We start from the raw sequence: 15,549 nt of genomic DNA, 5'->3' as shown, positions 1-15,549 counted from the left end.
GATAAAATTGACATATGGACGTATATATAAGTTTAAGATATGATTTGACTTACATGTATCATGGAATGATTATGACAGTAAGTTTAGTGAACATCCATAATTATATATATACACTAAGTAAAAGAAAAAGTATAATTAACCTACAACACTATATTAGTTCCTGGTGAACAACACAGTGATTTGATATTTCTGTATGTAATGATCACCATGATAAGTTTAGTTGTCATCTGTCACCTACAAAGATGACAGATATAACATCACTGACTATATTTCCCATGCTGTACATTTCACACCTAGGACTCATTTATTTGGTAACTGAAAGTTTGAACCTCTTAATTTCCCTCACCTCTTTTACTCATCACACCACCTCCCTCCACTCTGGCAACCATTTGTTCCCTATATGTATGACTCCATTTCTGGTTTGTTAATTTGTTTTTTTTTGTTTTGTTTTGTTTTTTTACCACATATAAGTGAAATCATATAATACTTGTCTTTATGTCTGACTTATTTCACTTAGGAAGAGGGCCATCTATGTTTTCACAAATGGCAAGATTTCATTCTTTTTTAGTATTGGTAATAATCCATTGTGTATACATACCACATCTTCTTCATCCATTAATCTATTGATGGCCACTTACATTGCTCCCATATCTTGGCTATTGTCAGTTATGCCTCAATGAATATAGTGGTGCATGTATCTTTTCAAATTAATGTTTTCATTGGGTTCGTATTAAGTCTTGGAATCTTTCTTACTTGTTTAACCTCTACCTGTCTCTTGGTCATCAGATATAAGATGGAACCCTTTTGTCATCAAGGTTCTAGTTTTTATCAATAAGAATGAGGAATAGAGTAGTAATGGCTCAAGAAATATTTATAATTCTGTTTGGCTCTTTATGTATTCCACTGTTATTGTACATACTAAAAAGTCTTCTATATTGAAATTTAGCTGCTTGCTTCAGGTCTCATTACTGAAACCTGGCAGTTCTTGGACTTTTCTTCTTTATAAATGACTATGTAATATTGAAATCTGCTCCTTTTCTACCTAACTCCCAAATTTGTGTCTACTTTTATAGGATTAATGTTTTTTTTTAACTTTTCCTATATTCAGAAAGAGTGATCTTAAATACTTTGTAAAATGTTTCCTCTTTCTACATAGATTGAAATGCAAATAGATTGTTCATTACCTAGAAACATGGCCATTAACTTATTCCCTTTGGAACATTATTAAATGTCTTTTGACAACAGCAGTTCTAGACTTTAGGTTTTAATCAGAATTGTCCAATATCATACATGTTTAATTAGATTGTCAATTAACTCTGTAAATGCGTATGTAGTAATAAGACTTCTACTTTTTTTGAATGTAGTGTGCAACTGAATACTTTTGAATGGGCAAAGTTTGGTGCAGAGAAAGTCATTGAACCAGACTGAAAATATAAATTTGATAGACTAGATGTTTACTTTTACATAAATAGGTACAAGATGGAATCTTTTTGTTAAACTTACCATTCATTTCCTTTTTTTTCATATTGTTCTGTCTGCCTGGTGTTATAATTCTGTTCTGCTCTTCTGACAATTTACTAGAGCTCCTTTTATGAGAACATTCTACAAAATATGATTTAATAACAAGTTCTGACAAGGGATAACTGTGAACTTATCCCTCTTGTCTTTTTAAGAGTGTTTAAGGAGCGTAAGTAGGCCAAACTACAAAAGAGGATGATGCTGTGGATAGATGACTCTCTTCCCAGATTTCTTATGTAGGAGTCATAGTTGCTTTGGCCATGGAGCAGTTTCCCAGAATTGGTCAGAAAGCCCATTGTGGAGATGAAGACAGTACCAAAAATAAAGAAATAAAGGACCAGTATAATGAATCTCTGACCCTATACTTTTCCTTTGTACTACTTAGATGCCAAGCATTAGAATAAAAATAAATAATTTATCATCTCATATAAACAAAGGTACAAACTCTCTGAGAACTCTGAAATGTCTATTTCATATATACCTAATTTCTATTTGAAGTAAATATTACTGAAAAAACAAACAAACAAGCAAACAATGTATCTTGGTAGAAAGATGGTAATTTTGCAGCGAAACAGGAATGGATTTGAATCCCAGTTTTGCCACATATTAGCTGTCAGTCCTAGGCAAGATAAAAGTGAAAATTCTTGGGCTCAGTTTCCTCTTTGTAAAACAGAAATATATATCTGTCTTAAAGTGCTGTTTTCAGAATTAGAAATAATATATATCAGTGCCCATGTTAGACACTTATTTAGTAGTGATTCTTATTATATTATTGTTTTTAATGATATGCTGTTGTTTTTTATCCTATAACCTCTACTAATAGCTAAGTGCTACTTGAGTATATAGTACATTTTATTATTTATATAGTTTTCACTACATAACAGTAGGGAAAATATAATGCTGCCCAGATATAAAATTTAGATATTTTAATTGTAATTTTCTTTCTTTCAGAATTACTTACTGTCATCTACCTTTCCAGAGTAAATGGCTCTATGTTGGAACAGAAAGAGGAAATACACATATTGTAAATATTGAGTCTTTCATTCTTTCTGGATATGTTATCATGTGGAACAAGGCAATTGAACTGTAAGTTTGAACTTGAATACTACTTTATTTAGATTAAATACTTCTGTGGTTATGTAACATTCATCAAATTGCAGAGTTGTTTGAAACATCTAAGCTAATTTATGATTAATTTGAGTGAGAAGTTCAGCTAAAATGATTTAAAAACATAAAGGCTTTTAAAAATAGATACAGTATTAACATGTCAACTTTATGCTTTCCAAATACTGTAAATAATTAACAGTTATTATGTATGCAAAATTTGATGATAATATAGTAAGGCTTATTCTAAAAGTTATTCATGGAATCATTTCTTTGTAGTCAGACTTTATGTAGCCACTTCTAGTGGGAGTGGCAGGGAATTGTGATTACATCTTGTTTTATGTAAAACTAATCATAATCAGTGTGTAATCATGAATATGTGTATTTTCAAATACCGGTAACTTATTCTTCATTTGCCTCATTAGCATATTGTTCTGGGTTCCAAGAAGAATCAGTTCATCATGTGGTGATATATACAGCTCTTTGGGTATATGGTTTTTGGCAATCACCACCTTCACTCTGGCACTGATATTCATATTTTTTCACATGTAAAATGTGAAATCCCTCAAATGTCATGCTTAATGGAATTCTAAGCCATCTTCTGTAGAATATACACAAACAATTCTCTTGGTCAATGTATTAATTGAAAAAATAGTATTTCTCTAATAAGAGTTTATACACTGTACATATTAGGTCTTTAATAAGATATGTTTGACTTGAGGTTGCCCCATTCTCTCTCTTACATATACAAATTCTAAGTTGCATAATAGTTTTCCAGAAATTCTGATTAAAACAGCCTATTTCCTGAAACTCTACTACGGTATTATAATAAATCTGCTATTCTCTATTTCCAATGTTTCAATGTATATGCGTAAGAAGGTTGTTACTAGTTGTATTCTTATATTATATCCAAATGCTTTTTTGTTTCTTTTTATGGCCACAACAGTGACATATGGAAGTTCCTGGGCTAGGGATTGAATCCAACCTGCAGCTGCAACCTGAGCCCCTTCAGTTTGATTCTTAACCAACTGTGCCATGGCAGGAACTCCAGATGGTTTTTTTTTTTCTAAATTATGATAATTCTTTCTCATTAGATTAAGAACTGCTCCATAGCAGAATCCTTGTTCATTGCTCTCTTTTTCTTCATATTTGGCTTATTTTGGTGCTTTCCACAGAGTGGCTACTAAATAACTAATGGCATTCTTAAAAATTAGTATGATATATAGTTACACATCCCATTGACTTAGCTTTCAATTATAATTATAATTGGTATGAGCTATTTTGCTTATAAATATTTTAGTATTCTGTGTGTGTGTGTATGTGTGTATATATATATATATACACATACATATATATATATGTATATATCCTTTTTACAGCCACACCTGCAGCATGTGGAGTTTCCTGGGCTAGGAGTCAAAGTGAAGCTGCAGCTGCAAGCCTATGCCACAACTGTAGCAACACCAGATCTGAGCCACATCTGCAACCTAAGCTGCAGCATGTGGCATGCCAGATCCTTAACTTGACTGAGCGAGGCCAGGGATCAAACCCTTGTCCTCATGGAGACTATGTCAGGTTCTTAACCCACTAAGCTACAATGGGAACTCCCTGTGTGTGTATTTTTAAAAACAGGTATCCTATAAACAGTTATGTGTCTCCCAAAAATTTATTTATTTTTTCAGATATTTGGGAAAGGTTTTTTCCCCCTATAATCATAGTTCTATCAAAGCATTAAATTGGGTTGAATGTAATATTTGTTTTCATAATATTGTTATAGGAGATTGATAAAGACACAAGTATACTTCAGAGATCAAATTACATATATTTTATATCAATTTAATATTAGTACAAATAGTAACAGATGTATAGATGTATCATTTCAGTTCAGTTGAATGCTACTAAACTAATTAAGAAGTTTATTATTTAAACAGATCAAATATTTCACCACTCTTGCAGTGTTGTTTCTATATTCATTTACTTGAATCCATTTCATAGTTTAAAAAAATACTACCTAAACTATGACTTATACCCTGTATGTATTTACATAGTCCATACTTATGATTTTAGGACTAATGAAGGGTTTAAAATATATGTTATAAAGGAGAATAAAGTTAGGAGAAATGAAAGAAATAAGACACTTTCATTTTTCACAATATGATTTTACACATGTGATTCAGTATAGAATCTACCATTTATATAAATCCAGTGTTTTATATAATTGTACATGCCTCTGAAAATGACCTTGAAGTATTCCCAAGAAATTATTAGCCATCTTACCTCTTGACTCTTTCTTGCTTTATTTAGACCACATTTCCAAAAGCATGTTCTATGGAGTTAGAGCCCCATTTTGATATATTTAATTTAGTTTTTTTGTCTTTTCTAGGGCCACGCCTGTGGCATATGGAGGTTCCCAGGCTAGGGGTCTAATCGGGGCTGTACCCACAGCCTATGCCAGAGCCACAGCAATGCGGGATCCAGTTGCATCTGTGACTACACCAGAGCTCACGGCAACACCAGATCCTTAACCCACTGAGCGAGGCCAGGGATCGAACCCACAACCTCACGGTTCCTAGTCAGGTTTGTTAACCACTGCACCATGACGGGAACTCCTAGATTTAGTTTTAAATGCAAACTTCTAATAATCCAGAACAGTCTTTTAATTACTCTTTGCCTCTTGAAAAACATTAGGAAATGCATGCCACTTATTAATATGTGTCAAGGGTATATTGTAATAAGGAAATATGTTGAATTAAGAAGAGTTATTTTATAAACAGAATTTTAAACAAATTTTAACAATAAATTTTTAAAGTATGACAAATGCAGAATTATCTTTGAGATTTGTGAGATTATTTCTATTTTAAGTTCTGACTTGAAGTACTTAATTCAATGCTTGTTATTTTTTAGCTTGTTTCTTTTTTTTTTTTTTTTTGTCTTTTTATCTTTTTGGGGCTTCACTCGTGGCATATGGATGTTTCCAGGCTAAGGTTGGAATCTGAGCTGTTGCTGCCAGGCTACACCACAGCCATAGCAATGCCAGATCAGAGCCTTGTCTGAGACTTACACCATAGCTCATGGCAATGCTGGATCCTTAACCCACTGAGCAAGGCTGGGGATCAAACCCGCAACCTCATGGTTCCTAGTCGTATTTGTTTCCACTGTGCCACAGTAGGAACTCCAGCTTGTTTCTATTTTTAGTGAAGTCTTTTAATTTAATTGTAGGCAATTTCCATAATTATAAATAATTAGTATTCCTTTAATGTATATATTGGTTATTTAGAAACTCGAAGCCATCTTTGTGATGTTTGTAGAAATTATAGTGTTTGTAGAATATCTTATAAAATAGTAGTATAAAACAAAACCAACATTAAAAAATTTTACATGCGAAAATATATTCCAGGTTATAGCACAGAAATATCTGTTTCCGCAGGACAGCTCTAGCTTTTTAAAAAACATAACCATTTTTTTTCTGCATGTGATTAAACTTTGAGCATGAAATTTAGATTAAATTATTAATGTAAGTTTAATAGTCTTCAGATATATTTATTGAGCACCATGATATTCTAGATTCTGGAAAAAAGTGTAAATTGAGAAGCCACAGTTTCTCTCTTCTTAGGGCTTTCAGTCTAATAAAGGTGAGATTAAGTAAAAAGGCAATTATAGTATATTGGAAATATAACATGGCAATTCCTTAAGAATGATACCTAATATAGACATGATGTCTCAGAGAAGTGTCTGTGAAGGAAATTACATCCATGAAATTCAAGGATGTGTTTCAGTTAAATGAGTGGAGAATTGGGGGAGAGGGTTTTCTAGGAAGAGGAGATTTAAAAGATAGAATGTAAGAGAGTTTGTGTTCTATGCACAGAAATTTTGTAGCTGGTCGAAAAGGCTGGGGGAAAGGATAGCAAGAGTTAACAGTGAGAAGATAGGTAATCAAGTATATAGTATGAAAAGCTCGTAAGCCAGTTTGAGCATGTGGATTTTATCTAAGATCAGGACCTAGCTTTCAAAGAGTTTTAAGCAGAGAATTGACCAAATTTGCATTTAGGAATTCTAATCCAAATGCAATAGCTGGTGAAATGATTGAAGAGAGAAAATACTGTATTCTCGGCAAAAATTACAGTGGATTTCGGACTGGAAATAAGCTGGCATATTAAAGAAATAGAAGTCGAAAGAGGCATTATTTGGGTATTGTGGAAAGATGTAAGAATAATAAGAGAATTAAAAGTGATCTCAAAGTGTTTGACTTAAGCAACTGTATAGATAAGGGTCCCATTTAGTGAAAGAATACAGGAGATTGAGTAGGTTTAGAATAAGATATGAGTTTATATTAGATAGGTTGAGCTGTATATGTTGTTAAAATATTCAAATGAATTTCATATAGGAGAATGGTAGGGAGTGGATTATATAGATGTGAACTTAATAAGAGCAGAATTTATGTGGTCATTGAAACTATGAGAATATATGAGATTGTGCATGAAGAGAATATATTAAAGAGGTAGCGGGAATTCCCATTGTGGTGCCGTGGAAATGAATCCAGCTAGTATCCATGAGGATGCAGGTTTGATCCCTGGCCTCACTCAGTGGGTCAGGGATCCAGCATTACTATGAGCTGTGGTGTAGATTTCATATGCGCCTTGGATTCTGCATTGCTGTGGCTATGGCATAGGCTCCAATTTGACTCCTAGCCTGGGAACCTCCATATGCTGCAATTGTGGCCCTAAAAAGCAAAAATAAAAAATGAAAAATAAACAAATAAGGTAGCAAATTTGTAGGTAGTGGCACGGTTCTTACTCAGCCTACTGAACTCCTTTGCAGTACCTGCCTGGCTTCTGGGCTCTCGAATTCATGACCATATGTAATATGAGAACAGATTGCAGTCTAGGGTAGAATACCAAGGAATACCAATATTTAAGATACTGGGAGGAAAAAAGTCCATAAAGAAATCTATCAAGAAGCCATTGTAGTGAACAGGAGGAAGAGAAATAAATAGAAATGTTATAAGAATTGCTGGACATTGTTCAGATGATTAGCCTATGAATTTAAGTTTATTGATAATTCTGTCCAAGTAATTTTTTACAGGATTTACAGAATTCAGAGTACACAGTTGCTTTTTAAAGTCAGTTTCTAATGGCCATAATGTTTGCAAGGAATGCTTGGTAGTTTTTAAAAGTTTAATGTTAGGGGAAAAGTCAGAAAAAATATATCAAAACGTTAACAATCATATCTAGGCAGTGAAATAATGAGAGATTTTTCCTCTTAATTTTTATTCTGAGTTTCAGGGTTTTTTAATTAAAAAAATTTTCTTCTATAGTCTGAAAAACTTATTACAAATAACTGACATTTAATTCTAGATTATTTTCTGAACTTGAGATAGTTTTACAGAGTCTTATAAGCTAAATGGAAGAGTCTCAGGTGTGGTCTAACAAGTGTTTCTCAAACTATATTTCAGTCTTTCCCTCAATAGAGGTTCAATGAAAGAAGAGACTATAGACCAATAATTTTGGAAAATATTGAAGATTGGCAGTGCTAATGTGCATATTATGGCTCTAAGAAATGCTATAAAAAAGAAGAGATATTTAACTTTAATTCAGGGTTTCCCCAATTTTTTTCTTTGGAACACCATGTGAAATACCTTTTACATTCACTAGTTTATCCTGGAGTACTCTGGTATTTATTATTCAAATCAAACTCAAGAGACAGGGATTTGTGGTTTGTTAGGTGTAATTAGTTACCAAAGGTAATCGAAGTACATTGGCTTTTATCAGAGGCATTTTTATTGTAATAAAGTGCTGCATTTATATGTCAGTGATATATTACATATAAACATGGAGGATTGCAAAAAAACTCTGTGAACTTTTTATTAAGGCTTGTTTAGTTTTTGTCCTGCATATATCCTGGAATGCAAACAATAACTCTGTTTTCTAATTATTGCAGTGGTTTACAACAATCATAATACATACTATTTATTGGGCACTATATGACAATGTATTAGGTGCCATATATATATATATATACATATATATATATTTTTTTCTAACCTTTAATAATTATTCAGTGAGTTCAGTACTGCCTCTATTTTTAAGTGAAAAAATTTAGGTTAAAACCACTAACAAAATATCTAACAAATATATATTTATTTCTCTGAGTTACTCTGAGGAGTCAGTATCTAGGGAACCTGGAGTTACTTAATTTGTCACTTTTGTCTGATTCCAAAGAATTTCTAAAATTTATATCTTCTTTATTGTTTTATGTAGAATATTTGATGTTTTTCATGTGTGCTGAAGAAATAAATTATGTCAATATCCTATGTCAATAAATAAACTATCAATATACTTATAATAGAGTTAATCTGGCACTATTAGGTCATTGAAGAAAGGATATAGAAAATGAGCAATAATAGTCTATGTCATATCAGTTCATATATTTAACCATGGCATAATCATATTCAACATAGAGTAGGAAACATAAAAGACATACCAGATATTAGAATAGAATAAATTTAAAGTCAGATTGACAGAGCAATGATCTCTTTAGCATTATGCTCTTAGACTGTTGTCGACTACCCTGGTTAACCAGATAAATGAGACATAACCAGCGAACTAGGTTTCCCTGGTATCTCAGTTTTCTTTAAGTTGATTATCACTAGAGTTTCTTTGTAAATCAAAGGAGTGACTGTACTTTCTTTAGGAGCAAAATTAGAGATTTATAGTCAAAAGAAATTTTAAATTAAGTATGTTCTTTGCAATTTGATTGAAGTAGTTTTGTAACACCAGCCTTGTGCTGTGTAAGTACTGTTGTCTGTAGAAGTAAAAGTTCATTCTCAGATTTTCAGAGAGCCAGATCTAGCAACATATAAGCATATAAGATAATGAAGAATCCCATTGTTCTGTAGATCTATGTTCTTAAACTTGATTTAAAAAAAAACAACCAAAAAACAGATTTCAACTGTTGGTAGGAGAAAGAAGTCTTTAAGAAAAACAACCAAAACCTCAAATCAATATAAGCTAAACTCCAGACTATTAGGAGTGTATTCCAGTATAATCTTATTTTTTTCCAGTTTCTAACAGTAAGGTGTTTTAATGTTTTTTAAATTATTGAATTGATTTAACAGATCCACAAAGACTCATCCAGGTCCAGTTGTACACTTAAGTGACAGCCCAAGAGATGAAGGGAAAGTGAGTATTACAATACCATTATTCTTGAATTTATTACTCTCATTCTTGAATAAAGGTGTTTTTTACTGTTGTTTTATACCTAGCATCTTGCACAGTTCATAGCATTCAGTGTAAATTAAAATTAAAATACATTGAATGAATGAATGAGCAAATGAATGAATGATTTATACTAATAATGGTCTCAAATTAAATCTTTAGTTTCACTTTCCTAAAGTTTATATTTAATTCTAGAATTTGAAGGTGGCATGTAACATAGAACAACTTTGGTTTTCAAATATCTATACTTGAACTTAAAAATATGATTATCGATATTCTTAAACATTTGCTCTCTGCTGTTCAGTAATGGTACTGATGAATGACCAATATTAAGTAATCATAACTTAACCAGTCTTAATTTTATAAATAGCTAATGCCCACATAATATTCTTAGATTAAAGAAATAGTCCTTATTAATTTTGAGTATTGATAATTTTCCTTTATGATAAGGAAACAAAGTTGATAACATGAGATCTAAAGTATCACTTTCATTACAAATGTTGTTTCTTCAGGTATATAATTTTTGCTAAATACTATGTAAAACACCTGAATAAATTATTTAGTATAGTTCTGGTGCTTTATTTATTTATTTATTGTTAAATTACTTTTTTTTCTTTATTGAAGAATAGTTGATTTACAGTTTTGTGTTAGTTTCAGGTGTACAACAAAGTGATTGTTATACATATATTTACATATTTTTCAGATTCTTATCCTTTATTGGTTATTACTAGATGCTGAGCATCTAGTACCTTTTGCTATACAGTAGGTCCTTGTTGGTTGTCTCTCTTATATATAGTAGTATGTGTATGTTAATCTAAACCCCCTGATTTATCCCTCTTCCTTTTCCCCTTTGGTAACCATAAGTTTGTTTTCTGTATTTGTAATTCTGTTTTTGTTTTGAAAATAAGTTCATTTGTATATTTTTTCTAGATTCTACATATAAGGGATATCATATGGTATTTATCTTTGGTTTACTTGACTTAGTATGATAATCTCTTTGTCCATCCATGTTGTTGCAAATGACTTTATTTCATTCTTTTTTATGGATGAGTAGTATTCCATTCTGTATATATATCACATATTCTTTATTCATCTATTGATGGACATTTAGACATGGTTGTTTCCATGTCTTTACTATTTTAAGTAGTACTGCAGTGAACATTGGGGTGCATATATCTTTTCCAGTTATACTTTTCCTGCAGATATATGTCTAGAAGTGGGATTACAGGTTGATATGGTAGTTTTATTTTTAGTTTTCTAAGGAACCTCAAAAGTGTTCTCTGTGTACAAATTTACATTCCCATCAATAGTGTAGGAGGGCCTCTTTTCTCCACACTCTTTTTAGCATTTATTATTTATAGTCTTTTTTCCCCCTGGGATAAACTACATGTGGTTATAATGTAGTATTTTTTTTTATTTTTTCACTTCTCTTCTTTTTTCTAATTGTTATTTCCCCAATACATTTTTTTTTCTACTGTACAGCATAGCAACTCAGTCTTTTTGATGATGGTCATTCTGACTGATGTGAGGTGATCCCTCACTCTTGTTTTGGTTTGCACTTCTAATAATGAGCAATATTGAGCATTTTTCCAGGTGCCTGTTGGTCCTCTGTCTTTGAAGAAATGTATGTTTAGATATTCTGCCCATTTTTTAATTGGGTTGGGTTTTTATATATTGAGCTATAAGAGCTGTTTGTATGTTTTGCAAATAATCCCTTGTCAGTCACATCTTTTGCAAATATTTTCTCTCAGTCCATAGGTTGTCTTTTTGTTTTGTTTATGGTTTCCTTTGCTGTGCAAAAGCTTTTAAGATTAATTAGGTTCCATTTGTTTATTGTTTTTAAATTTCCATTACTCTAGTAGACAAATCCAAAAAATTATTGCTGCAATTTATATCAAAGAGTGATCTGCCTATGTATTCCTCTAGGAATTTTATATATCCAGTCTTAAATTTAACTCTTTAATCCATTTCGAATTTATTTTATATATGGTTTTAGAGAATGTTCTAATTTCATTCTTTTACATGTAGCTGTCCAATTTTCCCAGCACCACTTGTTGAAGAGACTGTCTTTTCTCCATTGTATATTCTTGCCTCTTTTGATGTAATTAATTGACCTTAAGTGTGGGGGCTTGTTTATGAGCTTTCTGTCTTGTTCCATTGATCTATATTTCTGTTTTTGTGCCAGTACCATATGGTCTTTATGAGTGCAGCTTTGTAGTATAGTTTGAAGTCAGGGAGCCTGATTCTTCTGGTCCCATTTTTCCTTCTCAGAATTGCTTTGGCTATTCAGGTTCTTTTCTGTTTCCATGCACATTTTTAAATTTTTTTGTTCTAGTTCTATGAAAAATTGCCATTGGTAATTTGATCAGGATTGCACTGAATCTGTAGATTGCCTTGGGTAGTATGATCATTTTTACAATATTGATTCTTCCAATCGAAGAACATAGTATGTATCTTTCCAAGTGTTTCTGCTGTCTTCAGTTTCTTTTATCAGTGTCTTATAGTTTTTGGAGTACAGATCTTTTGCCTCCATGAGTAGGTTTATTCCTAGGTATTTTATTCTTTTTGATGCAATGGTAACTGGGATTGTTTCCTTAATTTGTGTTTCTTACATTTTGTTTGTAGAAATGTAAGAGATTTCTGTGTGTTAATGTTGTAACCTGCAACTTTACCAAATTCATTGATGAGCTTGAGTAGTTTTCTGGTAGCATCTTTAGAATTTTCTGTGTGTAATATCATCTCATCTGCAAACAGTGACATTTTACTTCTTCAGTTTGGATTCCTTTTATGTCTTTTTATTCTATGATTGTTGGGGCTAGGACTTCCAGAACTAAGTTGATTAAAAGTGGTGAGAGTGGGCATAACTGTCTTTTTCTTGATCTTAGAGGAAATGCTTTCAGCTTTTCACTGTTGAGTAATGTTAGCTGCCAGTTGTCATTTATGGCCTTTTTTATGTTGAGGTAGGTTCCTTCTATACCCACTTTCTAGAATTTTTATCATAAATGGATGTTTAATTTTATCAAACTTTTTTTTGCGTATATTGAGATGATCCTATGGTTCTTGTCTTTGTTAATGTGGTGTATCACACCGATTGATTTGCAGATACAGAAAAATCTTTGCATTCTTGGGGTAAATCCCAAGTGATTTTGGTGTGTGATCCTTTCAATGACTTATCATATTCGGTTTGCTAGTATTTTGTTGAGAATTTTTGCATCTAGGTTCTTCAGTGATGTTGGCCTGCCGTTTTCTTTTTTTGTGGTATCTTTGTCTGGTTTTGATATTAGGATAATGGTGGCATAATGGAATGAATCCGAGTGTGTTCCTTCCTCTGCAATATTTTGGAATAGTTTCAGAAGGATGAGTGATAACTCTTCTCTAAATGTTTGATAGAAATTGCCTGGGAAGCTGTCTGGTTCTGCACTTGTGTTTGTTGGAAGTTTTTAATCACAGTTTCAATTTCAGTCTCATAATTGGTTCTTTCACCTTTTCTACTTGTACCTTGTTCAGTCTTAGAAGATTGCACCTTTTTAAGAATTTGTCCATTTCTTCTAGGTTGTCTATTTTATTAGCATATAGTTTCTTATAGTAGTCTCTTAGGATCCTTTGTATTTCTGTGGTGTCAGTTGTAACCTCTCCTTTTTCATTTCTGCTTTTATTGACTTGGGTCCTCTTTTTTTTCAAATGAGTCTTGCTCAAGATTTATCAATTTTGTTTACCTTTTCAAAGAACCAGCTTTTAGTTGCATTAATCTTTACTATTGTTTTCTTCATCTCTATTTCATTTATTTCTGCTGGATCTTTTTGATTTTTTTCCTTCTACTAATTTTGGGTTTTGATTGATCTCCTTTCTTTAGTTGCTTTAGGTATAAAGTTAAGTGGTTTATTTGAGATTTTACTTGATTTTGGAGGTAAACTTCCATTTAAAATTGCTTTTCCTGCATCCCATAGGTTTTGGATCATTGTGTTTTTGTTTTCATTTGTCTCTAGGTATTCTTTGATTTCCTCTTTGATTTCTTTAGTGGTCCATCAGTTGTTTAGTAGTATATTGTTTAGTCTCCATGTGTTTCTGAGCTTTTTTGCAGTTTTATTCGTGTGTGTGTGTGTGCTTTTTACAGCTGAACTTGTGGTATATGGAAGTTCCCAGGCTAGGGGTCAAATTGGAGCTGGAGCTCCTGGCCAGAGCCACAGCCACAGCCATAGTCACAGCAACATAGGAACCAAGTCGTGTTTGTGACCTATACCACAGTTCATGGCAATACCGGATCCTTACCCACTGAGTGAGGCCAGGGATCAAACCAGCATCCTCAGGGATATTAGTCAGGTTTATAACCCACTAAGCCACAATGGGAACTCCCTGCAGTTTTAATCTTGTAGTAGTTTCTAGTCCTATTGCATTGTGGTTGAAAAAGAAGTTTGATATGATTTCAGTTTTCTTTCCTTTTTTTGGGGGGGGGGTCTTTTTGCCATTTCTTGGACCACTCCTGTGGCAAATGGAGGTTCCCAGGCTAGGGGTCGAATCAGAGCTGTAGCTGCTGGCCTATGCCAGAGCCACAGCAACGTGAGATCCAAGCTGCATCTGCAACCTACACCACAGCTCATGACAACACCAGATCCTTAACCCACTGAGCAAGGCCAGGGATCGAACCTGCAACCTCATGGTTCCTAGTCGGATTTGTTAACCACTGAACCACGATGGGAACTCCATGATTTCAGTTTTCTTAAATTTCATGAAGCTCCAATTGTGGCCGAGAATATGATATATGGAGAATGTCCCATGTGTGCTTGGGAAGAATATGTATTCTCTTGTTCTCAGATAGAATGTTTCAAAAGTATCAATTTGTGTGATCTAATGTGGCATTTAAGGCCTTATTTCTGGATGATCTGTCCATTGCTTTAAGTGAGGTGTTAAGGTACCCCACTAATATTTTGTGATTGTTGATTTCTCATTTTATGACTGTTAGCAGTTGCCTTATATATTGAGGTGCTCCTGTGTTGGATGCATATATATTTACAAATCTTATATCTTCTTGGATTGATCCTTTGATTATTATGTAATGTCCTTCTTTGTCTCTTATAACATTCTTTATTTTAAAGTCGATTTTGTCTAATATTAGTATTGCTACTCCAACATTCTTTTGGCTGTTTATGGAGTATCTTTTTCCACCCCCTCACTTTCAGTCTGTATGTGTCCCTAGAACTGAAGAGAGTCTCTGGTAGAGAGCATATATATATATATATATATATATATATATATATATATATATATGGTTCTTGTTTATGTATCCATTCAGCCACTCTGTGTTTTTTGGTTGGAGTATTTAATCCATTATTTTTAAGGTAATTATTGATACATATGTTCTTACTGCCATTTTGTTAATTGTTTTGGATTTGTTTATGTTTGTATTTTTTCTTTCCTTCCTCTTTTGTTCTCTTGTGGTTTGATGACAATCTTTAGTGTTGTGTTTGGATTGCTTTTTCTTATTTGTGTGTGTATATATATTATAGAGTTTTGGTTTGCAGTTACTGTGAGTTTTGATATAGGAGTCTGTGTATATACAAGATTGATTTAAGTTGCTGGTGTCTTAATTTCAAGTGCATTTCCAGTATTCTCTATCTCTACTCTCCTCTTACAGTTGCTGGTTTTGACATCATATTTGTGTGTGGATGCTTTCGTACCTTTACCATATGTGTGCCTTTACTGGTGAGCCTTCTCA

The 15,549-nt window shown here is 32.8% G+C and overlaps 1 protein-coding gene across 18 annotated transcripts in view; it reads left to right on the top strand.

Moving 5' to 3' along the window:
- Positions 1-15,549, top strand: part of STXBP5L (syntaxin binding protein 5 like) — a 374,297-nt gene that overhangs the window by 153,431 nt on the left and 205,317 nt on the right. For all 18 annotated transcript variants that reach the window (XM_021070284.1, XM_021070287.1, XM_021070297.1 and 15 more), the window contains 2 exons: positions 2,470-2,604; positions 9,737-9,800. In XM_021070284.1, coding sequence (XP_020925943.1) covers positions 2,470-2,604; positions 9,737-9,800 — 199 coding nt within the window. The remainder of the gene's footprint in view (positions 1-2,469; positions 2,605-9,736; positions 9,801-15,549) is intronic.

This window comes from Sus scrofa, chromosome 13 (genome assembly GCF_000003025.6).
Source record: "Sus scrofa isolate TJ Tabasco breed Duroc chromosome 13, Sscrofa11.1, whole genome shotgun sequence".
In the NCBI taxonomy this organism is placed as follows: Eukaryota; Metazoa; Chordata; class Mammalia; order Artiodactyla; family Suidae; genus Sus; species Sus scrofa.
Note: the sequence above shows the minus strand (reverse complement) of the source record. Positions and strands in the feature narration are given on the sequence as shown.